The sequence below is a fragment of the Pan troglodytes genome, chromosome 19 (genome assembly GCF_028858775.2).
Source record: "Pan troglodytes isolate AG18354 chromosome 19, NHGRI_mPanTro3-v2.0_pri, whole genome shotgun sequence".
NCBI classification, from domain to species: Eukaryota; Metazoa; Chordata; class Mammalia; order Primates; family Hominidae; genus Pan; species Pan troglodytes.
The window spans coordinates 72,771,692-72,783,834 of record NC_072417.2 but is presented as its reverse complement, the minus strand read 5'-3'; the positions used below and the strand labels follow the sequence as shown (position 1 = coordinate 72,783,834).

Below are 12,143 nucleotides of genomic sequence, written 5' to 3'. Positions count from 1 at the left end.
GCTTTGTCATCGAAGCTGGAGTGCAGAGGTGCAATCTCGATTCACTGAAACCTCTGCCCCCTGGGCTCAAGTGATCCTCCTACCTTGGCCTCCTGAGTAGCTAAGACCACAGACACACCACCAAGCCTGGCTACTTTTTTGTATTTTTAGTAAAGACAAGGTTTCACCATGTTACCCAGGCTGGTCTCAAATTCCTGAGTTCAAGTGATCTGCCTGCCTTGGCCTCCCAAAGTGCTGGGATTACAGGCGCAAGCCACCACACCTGGCCTGGCTTATCCATTTTCAATAAATGAATATTTCAAAAGTTTGTTCTAACATGTTAAATGTGCCTGCTATCTGAAATTCTGATAAGCCATGCAAAAGTAATTTTCTCAATTTAACAAGTATGAATTTGATATGAGGGGTAAGAGAATTTTTATACATTTCAAAGTAAATCAAAATGAAAGGAAATTCACTATTAAAGTAATCAAGAGTTAATAAAGGCTAATTTCTCTGTCAATGCTTCAATGAATTCATGCTGAGAATGTGTTTCATTGAACTCACTTTTTTAGCATATAAAACAATCTTTTGGACTTGACCTGTTTCTGCAAAGCACTGAATGACTTTATTTGGGACGTTAGCCCTTAGGTACACACTAAGTGCCAATGTAGGGTCCACAGATTTCACAAGATCACCCAGTTCTTCAGAACATTCCAGCTGTCCAAAGGAAAAAGAGATTGTTTAGTGATCCATGAACTGTTTTAGAAATGAGCAGTTGACACTATGTCCACTATAAGTAATAACTAGTATGAAAGGTACTTAGTTTCACAGAATATATTATAAATATGCAGGGGTTGTGGTTGGTAGACTCTTAATCTTGTGTTCACAGCAATGTCTCAGTAGAATTCTCCACAAATCCTGTTTAACGATAAAAAGCTCACCAAGACTGCAATCTTATAGATACTATCAACTACCTTGTTAAGGATTTAAGTACTTTAAAGCACAATCTTGTACCTCTTGTACTTCTAACTACTAAGAATATTCAGATATCAGACTCACATCACATGGCCCCAATTTTTCAAAAACAAAAAGCAACTTTTAATGTAATGTTATCAACTAAAAATTTGATAATGAAGGAGCCAGATGAGGTTTACCATAAGGACAGTTATTAAACTCACAGTGTAACCTATATATGTCTGAAGGATCTAAGCACCACTATCTTCTTGACTTGGATTTAAGCTTATAGGGCAGGAAGGACACTCTTAAGAATTTTTAGGTAGTATACAGGCAGATACTGTCTTCTGTGTTATTCAGTCTGCCTTACTCATTCAGCTGCCCAATCTGGAAATTCATTTCCTAAGAGTTCTGGTTTACATACTATAGTTGATTTTCTACTTTGGGGACTAGCTCTTATAAATGATATTTAGTGCTAAAAATAAAAAGTTGTATCAGAGTCGATAATCTTAACTGAACATGCTAATGAATAGTTGATTAATGTCTCTTTTATTAATACCACAAATGGTCCCATATGACTGTTCACAGAAAAGGATAATGATACCTAAAAAGCTTTCACCCTGTTACGTAGGTCAACTCAGTTACCTTGGCTGTTCTCACCCTCCCTTATCTTTTTAAAAAATTTGTGTTGCCTAGGCTGGTCTCAAACTCTTTGCATCAAGTGATCCTTTTGCCTCAGCCTCCCAAAGTAGTGGGATTACAGGCGTAAGCCACCAAACTCAGCCCTGCCTTATTTTAATCAATTAGGATGGACCTCAAATACTCGCTAGTGTGGCTATTCTTCATCAGAGACTCCTGTCCAAGTATCCCAAATCTGATGTAGTATTCTCTGGTATCTTACAAGATTGCCAGAAACTGGGTCAAGAAACAAGGACTTAGAATTAATAATATAAAAACAGTCCTAACATATACTAACGCTGAAAGAATAATAACATTAAATGTTATTCACTCTTCAGAGTGCTTTAAACAATACTACTTCAGTTCTTGACAATGGCAATTCCATACTACAACTTTGAGGAGAAAGGCTTTTTTATGTGGTGGTGTGAAAGGAATTAACACTAATGGACAGCTAAAACTTGTTTGTTATCTTAGAAACAAACAACATCCTTTGGCTGTTTCTCAGTCACTATTCCACATAAGGAATAATGTGCTCAGGAAAACATACTACCATTATATGCTCTCTGTAAAGAGAAATAAGTACTGAGTGAATATAAAAGGCATGGAGAAGACCTACAGTAAAGAAAGCTAGTTAACATTTAGAAAAGGTTCATATTTAAATAAATTTCAAGAAACCAAGTTAAATATTTTTCCATGTAACACCAACTAACATTCTGTGAAATCTCTGGGAAACAGTATCTCATTGCTAATTAGACAGCCATCCTGTCTTACTAAGATCCAACTTTTTTTTTTTTTAAGACCGAGTCTCGTTCTGTCACCCAGGCTGGAGTGCAGTGATGCAATCTCAACTCACTGCAGCCTCTACCTCCCGGGTTCAAGTGATTCTCCTGCCTCAGCCTCCCAAGTAGCTGGGATTACAGGCACCTGCCACCACGCCCGGCTGATTTTTGTATTTTTAGTAGAGACGGGGTTTCTCCATGTTGGTCAGGCTGGTCTCAAACTCCCGACCTCAAGTGATCCACCCACCTCGGCCTCCCAAAGTGCTGGGATTACAGGCCTGAGCCACCATGACCGGCGAAAAAATATATATTTTTTTCAAAAGGAAATAAGTGAATCCATCTTATGCAATGTGTGTTTTTGTTCTGTTTCTACCAGCAGTAATGGAGACATTGTGGTGCAGCCTAAATGATTTTAACTTGCTAATATCATATTTAATGCAACCAAAGCAAGATTATGTCAACATAATTTAACGTACCTTATCTTCTTTTAACCATTTCTCCAAAAGCTGTTTTCGCCCTTGCTGAAGTACAGGCCTACAAAGCTCTAAGGATTCGTATTTGTTGAGCTGTCCCTGGTCCAAAAGGATACCAAAGTACTGAAGTAGAGGAGAAGTTTGACCTGGCTGGGCTGGGACACTCTGGAACCGACGGATAGTGTCTGGAGTACGAAGAATTCCCTTTAAGAAGAAGAAATGTTAAACGCTCTTCGAAAGTTATCCAAACATCACACTAAACACCCTGTAGAGATCAATCTCTTAGGTCAATCTTAAAGAAATGAATCCATCTATTAACATCAAGTTAGGAAGTTTCAAATCTTTATCATCTGGAGTAAATATTTAGTCACTGTCTTTCATACCCCTGGTTCAATGTTATAAGATTATCCAGAATTTGGAAAAAAAAAAAAATTATCCAGAATCAAAAATACATCAACTTAAATTACAATGTCAGTGTGTAAGAGAATAGTTATAATCATAAAACAGTTATAGCTAAGTATTATCCCAAGTTCATATTAAATTAAGTACAAATTTCATAATGAATATTGGTCAGGAATGTAAGGTGTTAATTCAGTCCACCATAAACTAACATCAAAAGTGATAAGAATAAATTCAGCCTAATTTTGACAGCTCTACCCACTATAAAATTGGACAGTATGTATTTCATGTCCAAGTTATGGAAATAAAATCAGTAACTATCATTTATGAGGTCAAACAGTATAACACCTAAATGACTAAACATTACTACATCTGTGTAAATCAAAAGCTTGCTAGACCCACATATCCTTCTAACAATCTGGGTTTTAAAAAACTAATCAAATCCAGAGAAAATTAACCAAATCTAGAGGCATTGACAAGGAATTCTACTAAAGGAAAATGTAACCCAAATGTAATCTAAAAACAGTTTATCTGTAGGAAGCTGGTTCCTTTTCTAGCAATATAAGAAACAGAATATTAACAATGGATTAATGTCATGACAACTTCATTTTCATAACTCTTTACCTTTGGTGCATTAGCAGCCACCTTTGCTGCCTCCGAGTAATTTCCCTGGGCAAAAAGAGCATTAAATTTCCGGGCAAAGAGTTCTTCAGCACCGGCTAAGTTATTACGTACAGCCATTCTCAGAGCCAAATCAGGATTTTGTAGAACATTGGTGATGTAAGGAATTATGTTTTCTTCTTCCACACACACTGACAGAACCTGCAATTTAAAGAATAAAATGTAGCTGCAATGTGTTCATTTGGATACAAATGATACCAAATCTGTTTAGAACAGGTTAATACTGAGTCACAAAGGTAATGAAATTGTGACAGCTGTTTTCTTGCTGCCATTAAAAAATAATGAAAGGAAGGAAGACAAGGAGAAAAAAAATTAAGGAGATTTGAAAACAAATGTCATAGGGTGTTAGGCCATTATGTGGTTCCTAAAATATGGCTATTCTATAATCTAAATAACTTACTTCATTGTCCAAACTAACTGCTTTGATACCATCTATTCATTCTTAACACAGTCAGCATCAAAAATTAACATTCCCACTTAATTGAGCTCTGAAAGACAACTCCACATAATTTAAAACTTCTTGAGGACTTCAATCTTGATAACCTACAGAAAATGACACTGAAGAAGCTATGATATCTAAATGACATTTAGGGTTCACTTGCAAGTTGTTTAAGGTATACTCCTTTTAATTTTAGGATTTTTCTTTACAAGAATTTTTCGGTAATTTTCGTTAATTACATTTTCATTCCTAGAGAGCAGATTATATACTCAATGAAGGGAGGGACCACTGAATCCTCAAGCAGCTAACATAATACAAGGAACATGGTAGGTGCTTGAAAAAATAGGCCGGGTGCAGTGGCTCACGCCTGTAATCCCAGCACTTTGGGAGGCCAAGGCAGGTGGATCATGAGGTCAGGAGTTCAAGACCAGCCTGACCTACATGGTAAAACCCCACCTCTACTAAAAAAAAATATATAAAAATTAGCCGGGCATGGTGGCACGCGCCTGTAGTCACTAGGGAGGATGAAGCAGGAGAATCGCTTGAACCCAGGAGGCGGAGGTTTCAGTAAGCCGAGATGGCACGACTGCACTCCAGCCTGGGCAACAGAGGGAGACTCTGTCTCAAAAAAAAAAAAATTAATTAAAAAAATAAAATAAAAATAAAATAATAATAATATCAGTAAAGGCCAATTTCTAATTGCTTGTTTGGAAAATTACCTACCCTCAAACCTCTCAATGACACAGAATATTTTCTGGCTTGCCCCAAAAGCTGAACTACTGTCAACTGCCACAGAGAAAGGGAGTCCTTCTCTACCCATCCATCCCTTTCCCCAGTGCAGAACTAGTCATATGCCCTAGCTTATAAACTACTCATATTACCCCAACAGCACTTCTCAACCTAATATAATTGTATAATTTTTTCTCAGTTACTGTTCACATGAGGAAAGGGGGCTTGTCTTTGTTTAATTGTATTACTAGCAATATGCAATTAGTATAGCATAAAACGTATTTAATTTGTTGAATAAATGAATATAGGAAATTTCTGTCCCCAAATCAGTAAGAATTGAAAAATACTTGAGAACTCAGTGAACCAAATAGATAGATAGGTAACAGTCTGCCCTGCCGATTCTACTACTCCTTTCAGGGAAAATGAAGAAATTTCAACCTCCAAGATTTTACTTCTATAGGTCCGACCTCCATCCTCAAGGCTTATTTAAAGGAAGTAATAATTACTTTCTTTATAGTTATTTGCATTCCTGAGCCCCAACCTTAACTCAAATCTTACCTTAGGTTTCCCCACATACTGAATCCACAGTTTTATCGTTATCATACTTAAAGACTGTTCTAGCAGATTTCTAGCAACCAGTACTTAGTAAGATCTGCTACAGGAAACAGAAAAGGCTCCAGTGTCTTCTAAAGTACTCAGTTCTATCAAGTTAAGAATTTAAGTCAGATGTTGACTATAATATCACTTTAATTGATTTTGCTTTTTCAACCCATAGAAGCCACTTACTCATTCCTTCAGGGAATATGCCAAGTTGGTAGACTTTAGCAAAGAGTAGAAGAAAGCCCTAAGGTTACTGTAAATACTCATCTCTTTACTCAAAGTAGCTGGCACATAAAATTTGGGAGGAAGGGAAAGTAACAATCAACAAGTTCCCAGAATTAGAGTTATGAACACCAACAATGTGTCATGAAATTATTTAAGGTTAAGCGCTATCTTAAAACAGCACAACAGCAGAAACAAAAAGTGGCGAGGCGTGGTGGCTCATGCCTGTAATCCTAGCACTTTGGGAGGCCAAGGCAGGAGGATCGCTTGAGCCCAGGAGTTCAAGACCAGCCTAGGCAACATAGCAAGACCCTGGCTCTCTCTCTTTTTTTTTTTTTGAGACGGAGTCTCGCTCTGTTACCCAGGCTGGAGTGCAATGGCACAATATCGGCTCACAGCAACCTCTGCCTCATGGGTTCCAGCAATTCTCCTGTCTCAGCCTCCCAAGTAGCTAGGACGACAGGCACCTGCCACCACACCCAGCTAATTTTTTTCGTATTTTTAGTAGAGATGAGGTTTCACCATATTGGTCAGGCTGGTCTCAAACTCCTGACCCCAGGTGATCCACCCACCTCAGCCTCTCAAAGTACTGGGATTACAGGCATGAGACACTGTGCCCGGCCCCTGTCTTTTTTTTTATTTTTTTAATTAATTAAGAGTTTTTAAAAAAAAGTCCCTGGCTTCACAACTTCATGATTATTAAATTATCACTAATCTAGTTCACCAAAAAAGACCAATATATTCTTGATTTTCCTTTTTTTTTTTTTTTTTTTTTTTTTTGAGACAGAGTCTTGCTCTGTCATCCAGGCTAGAGTACAGTGGTGCGATCTCAGCTCATAGTAACCTCCGCCTCCCAGGTTCAAGTGATTCTCTTGCCTCAGCCTCCCGAGTAGCTAGCATTACAGGCATGCACCACCACAGCCGGCTAACTTTTTGTATTTTTAGTAGAGACAGGGTTTCACCATGTTGGCCAGGCTGGTCTTGAACTCCTGAGCTCAGGCAATCTGCCCGCGTCGGCCTCCCAAAGTGCTGGGATTACAGGTATGAGCCACTGAGCCTAGCCTTATTCTTGATTTTTCTAAGCAAGACACTCATAACTGAATATCTGAAAGCTACTGAATTTTTAAAACTGCTTTTGTCCCAGACACTGACTGGTGCTAGAAATATAATTTACTAAAGACAATCCCTTTTTCTAATGATGAATAGTGACTGCAACAGCTTAGCGAGCAATTTTAATAAGTATGGTAAGTATTATGAGGAGAAAGCCCTAAGTTCTAGGAGTACAGAGCAAAAGCACCTAACCAGGTCTGGAGTTAAGGTGGGGCATGGGTAGGTAGGGATGCACTCCCTTTCCCTAGAGGAATTGTCTCTTCATATACATAACATTTTTCAAAAATTAACTGAATGAAGGAGAAACAAAATCTATCTACTTCCTTTGCTTATTATCTGGGAAAAATACTAATATGGAAGAAAATGAGTAAAAGGCAAGACCAGTAACAGTATTTTTAAAATGTTTAGCCATTTTTCAGAAAATTAACATACCTCCTGGTAAAATATTCTTATTAATATTAAAATAGGCTGTGCGCCGTGACTCACGCCTGTAATCCCAGCACTTTGGGAGGCTGGGGCGGATGGATCACAACGTCAGGAGTTTGAGACCAGCCTGGCCAAAATGGTGAAAGCCCACCTCTACTAAAAATACAGAAATTAGCCGGGTGCAGTGACTCACACCTGTAATTGCAGCTACTTGGGAGGATGAGGCAGGAGAATTGCTTAAACCCGGGAAGTGGAGGTTGTAGTGAGCTGAGATCATGCCACTGCACTCTAACCTGGGTGACAGAGCAAGACTCCATCTCAAGAAAAAAAAAAAAAAAAAATTAAAATAATAAGATGACAGATAAAGAATCACTTGCTAGATGGTATGAAGAGGTTTTTCCAAAATGACAAATTTAGAACGGATAATATTTTTCCTACCAAACTGATTAGCTTTCCAGGCATCCCACAAGAGGTACTGAAACATATGACCTTCTAACATGTAATAGTAATGCTTAATTAAGGAGCTAGGAAAAGGGATGTAGGTAGAATTCTTTTCCCTGTAGTTGATAATTGCTCTGCCTTGGAGATAACAGAAAATTCCTTAAAAAGAATAGTCTGTCAAATATGACCCTAAATTGTTTCTTTGCATGGGGAATCACTTCTTTTGACAGTAATGCATCTATACAGTCCTAGATGGCTATAAACCAGTTTCTCTGAGACAGGATTAAAGAGAGACTTTGTATTCATACACATCTCTATTTTTAGGTATATATTCTTTTCTTTTTTATCAGCTTACATCGTGCTTTGATATATATTATTTTCTAATATCCAAAGTTACTATTTACTTTTTGGAAAAAAACTAACAGTAATATGTTTATTTTCTATTTTTTTTATCTTGGGGAGTAATTTCTCAAAAGGACAGGATTGTTCCCAACTCATCAGGTTATCTTATTTTATTGCTTAAGTTTCAAGGTTTCCTTACTTGTCCCTTTCTGTTTACTCCAATTATTCCAGCTGTGGCTTCATGAGGTGCAGTAACAAAAATTGTTTCTCCACTGATTCTATTCATGTAGATGCAGGTACCAGTCTCAAGATCATAGAGGTGGATATAACCATACTTGGTTATCAAGAACACCACATCATGCTTTTCACTGATCTACAGAAAGAAAATCAACATTTTAGTAAAATAATGAATCTACAAACAGAAAATAAAAACATTCAGTCTAATTCCATTTTAGAGATGGTAAAATTCCAGAACAAGAGGGTTATTTGAAAAATTATAAGCTAATATTTAAAGTTTCCTTCATTTTTACAGCACATTTAAATATGGATATCCCAAGCTCTTATATAACATGAAACTGATAAGAGGAAAGACAATTCAAAACTTAGATAGCACAGTTTACGTATTACAGGCATACCTCATTTTACTGCACTTTGCAGTGCAGATGAATCTTTACGAATGGAAGGTTTATGGCAACCCTGCATCGAGCAAGCCTACTGGCACTATTTTCCAACAGCATGTGCTCTCTTCAGTGTCTCTGTGTCACATTTTCATTAATTCTCACAATATTTCAAACCTTTTCATTATTGTATCTGTTATGTTGATCTGTGGCCAGTCATCTTTGATGTAACTATTATTTTGGGGTGTGATGAACTGCACCCACATAAGACAGCAAACTGAACTGATAAATATTGTGTGTGTTCTGACTGCTCCACCAACCAGCTGTTCTCCCGTTTCTTTCCCTTTCCTCAGGCCTCCCTATTACCTGAGACACAACAATATTAGGCCAATATAATAACTACAATTGCCTCTATGTGTTCTACCTCTCTTTTTAAATCGAAAGCTAGAAGTAATTTTAAGTTTAGTGAAAAAGACATGTCCAAAGCCAAGATAGGCTGAATGGTGGGCCTTTTGACCTAGCCAAGTTGTGAATACAAAGGAAAATTCTTGAAGGAAATTAAAGTGCTACTCCAGTGAACACATGAATGATAAGAAAACCTAACAGCTTTCTTGCTGATATGCAGAAAGTGCACTGGTGCAGTGGCTTACAAATGTAATCCCAGTCTCATTTTCTCACATCTAAGAAAACGACCACAGACAAAGTCAAACTCTAGGTACTTGCCATATTGAGATAATGTTTTGCAGGCCAAAGAGAAATAAAACGATTCTACTTTTGAATTTATGTAACTATCTAAATGAGCAGTTTTTTTCTCTTTTAAAATGTTATAGGCCAAGTGCAGTGGCTAATGCCTGTAATCCTAGCACTTTAGGAGGCCGAGGTGGGTGGACTGCCTGAGCTCAGGAGTTCGAGACCACCCTGGGCAAAACAGTGAAACCCTGTCTCTACTAAATACAGAAGAAATTAGCCAGGCATGGCAGTGTGCGCCTGTAGTCCCAGCTACTGGGGAGGCTGAGGCAGGAGAATTGCTTGACCCTGGAGGCGGAGGTTGCAGTGAGCCGAGATGGTGCCACTGCACTCCAGCCTGGGCGACAGAGTGAGATTCCGTCTCTAAAAGAAAAATGTTATACACAGCTGGGTGCAGTGGCTCATGCCTGTAATCTTAGCACTTTGGGAGGCTGAGGCAGGTGGATCACTTGAGGTCAGGAATTCGAGACCAGCCTGACCAACACGGTGAAGCCCTGTCTCTACTAAAAATACAAAAAAATTACCCAGGTGGGGTGGTGCGCGCCTGTAATCCCAGCTACATGGGAGGCTGAGGCACAATAATCACTTGAACCCGAGACGTGGAGGGTGCAGTGAGCTGAGATTGCGCCACTGCACTCCAGCCTGGGTGACAGAGCGAGACCGTCTCAAATAAAAATACAAATAAAAATGTTATACACTAGCCAGGTGCAGTGGTATGTGTCTGTATCCCAGCCACACAGGAGGCTGAGGCAGAAGGATCACTTAAGGCCAGGAGTTTAAGACCAGCCTGGGCTGGGCATGGTGGCTCACGCCTGTGATCCCAGCACTTTGGGAGGCCAAGGTGGGCAGATCATTTGAGGTCAGGAGTTCAAGACCAGCCTGACCAACATGGCGAAACCCCGACTCTACTAAAAATACAAAAATTAGCCAGGTGTGGTGGCGGGTGCCTGTAATCCCAGCTACTCGGGAGGCTGAGGTATGAGAATCGCTTGAATCCAGGAGGCAGAGATTGCAGTGAGCTGAGATTGCGCCACTGCACTTCAGTCTGGGCAACAGAGAGACTCAGTGTCAAAAAAAAAAAAAAAGACCAGCCAGGGCAACACAGTGAGACATTGTCTCTAAAATATTTTTTAAGTAGCCAGGCGTAGTGGCATGTACCTGTAGTCCTACCTACTCTTAGCTACTCTGGAGGCTGAGGCAAGAGGATCAGTTGAGCCCAGGAGTTCCAAGGCTGCAGTGAGCTATGATCACAGCACTGCCTTCCAGCCTGGGCAACAGAGGGAGACCCTATCTCTTTAAAGAGGGAGACGGAAAGGGAAAGAAAGAGGGGGAGAGAGGGGGAGAGGGAGAGGCAGAAGGAGAGGGAGAGGAGGCCGGGCGTGGTGGCTCATGCCTGTAATCCCACCACTTTGGGAGGCCGAGGTGGGTGGATCACGAGGTCAGGAGATCGAGACCATCCTGGCTAACACCGTGAAACCCCATCTCTACTAAAAATACAAAAAATTAGCCGAGGGTGGTGGTGGGTGCCTGTAGTCCCAGCTACTCGGGAGGCTGAGGCAGGAGAATGGCGTGAACCCAGGAGGCGGAGCCTGCAGTGAGCCGAGATCACACCACTGCACTCCAGCCTGGGCGACAGAGAGAGACTCCGTCTCAAAAAAAAAAAATAAATAAATAAAATAAATAAATAAATAAATAAAATAAAAGATCCAACCAGCTACAACATTCTCTTAAGCCAAAGCCTAATCTCGTTTAAGGCCCTAACTCTCCTCAATTCTGTGAAGGCTCAGAGAGGTGAGAAAGCAACAGAAGAAAAATTTGAAGGTAGCATAAGTTGATTCGTGAGGTTTAAGCAAATAAACCATCTCTATAACATAAAAGTGCAAGGTGAAAAACCAAGTACTGATGTAGAAGCTGCAGCAAGTTATATGGAAGATCTAGCTAAGATCACTGAAGGTGGCTACACTAAACAACAGATTTTCTCTACAGAGAAGTCAATGCCTGGCTTTAATGGACAGGCTGACTCTCTTATTAGGAACTAATGATGCTGGTGACTTTAAGGTGAAGCCAATGCTCATCTGCTATTCCAAAAATCCTAGGACCTTCAAGAATTATGCTAAATCTACTTTGCCTATGCTATAGAAATGGAACAGCAAAGCCCTGATGACAGCACATCTGTTTACAGCATGGTTTACTAAATATTTTATGCCTACTGTTGAGACCTACTGCTCAGAAAAAAAAAGATTCCTTTCAAAATGTTACTGCTCATCGACAATGCACATAGTCACCCAAGAGCTCTAATGGAGATATACAAGGAGATTAATATTGCTTTCATGTCTGCTAAGACAGCATCCATTCTGAAGCCTATGGATCAAAGAAGTAATTTTGACTTACAAGTCTTCTTATTTAAGAAATATTATTTCATAAGACCACAGCTGCCCTGAATAGTGATTCATCTGATGGATCTGGGCAAAGTAAATTTAAGTGAATCTGGAAAGGATTCACCACAGTAAATTTAAGTAATGGTCAA

The 12,143-nt window shown here is 39.4% G+C and overlaps 1 protein-coding gene across 2 annotated transcripts in view; it reads right to left on the bottom strand.

Annotated features, from left to right (window-relative positions):
- The window catches only part of CLTC (clathrin heavy chain), a 75,460-nt gene that overhangs the window by 30,129 nt on the left and 33,188 nt on the right, over positions 1 to 12,143 (bottom strand). For both annotated transcript variants that reach the window (XM_001136053.7, XM_009432958.4), the window contains exons 6-9: positions 8,452 to 8,625; positions 3,887 to 4,084; positions 2,867 to 3,067; positions 544 to 696 (exon numbers count right to left, since the gene is read on the bottom strand). In XM_001136053.7, coding sequence (XP_001136053.1) covers positions 544 to 696; positions 2,867 to 3,067; positions 3,887 to 4,084; positions 8,452 to 8,625 — 726 coding nt within the window. The remainder of the gene's footprint in view (positions 1 to 543; positions 697 to 2,866; positions 3,068 to 3,886; positions 4,085 to 8,451; positions 8,626 to 12,143) is intronic.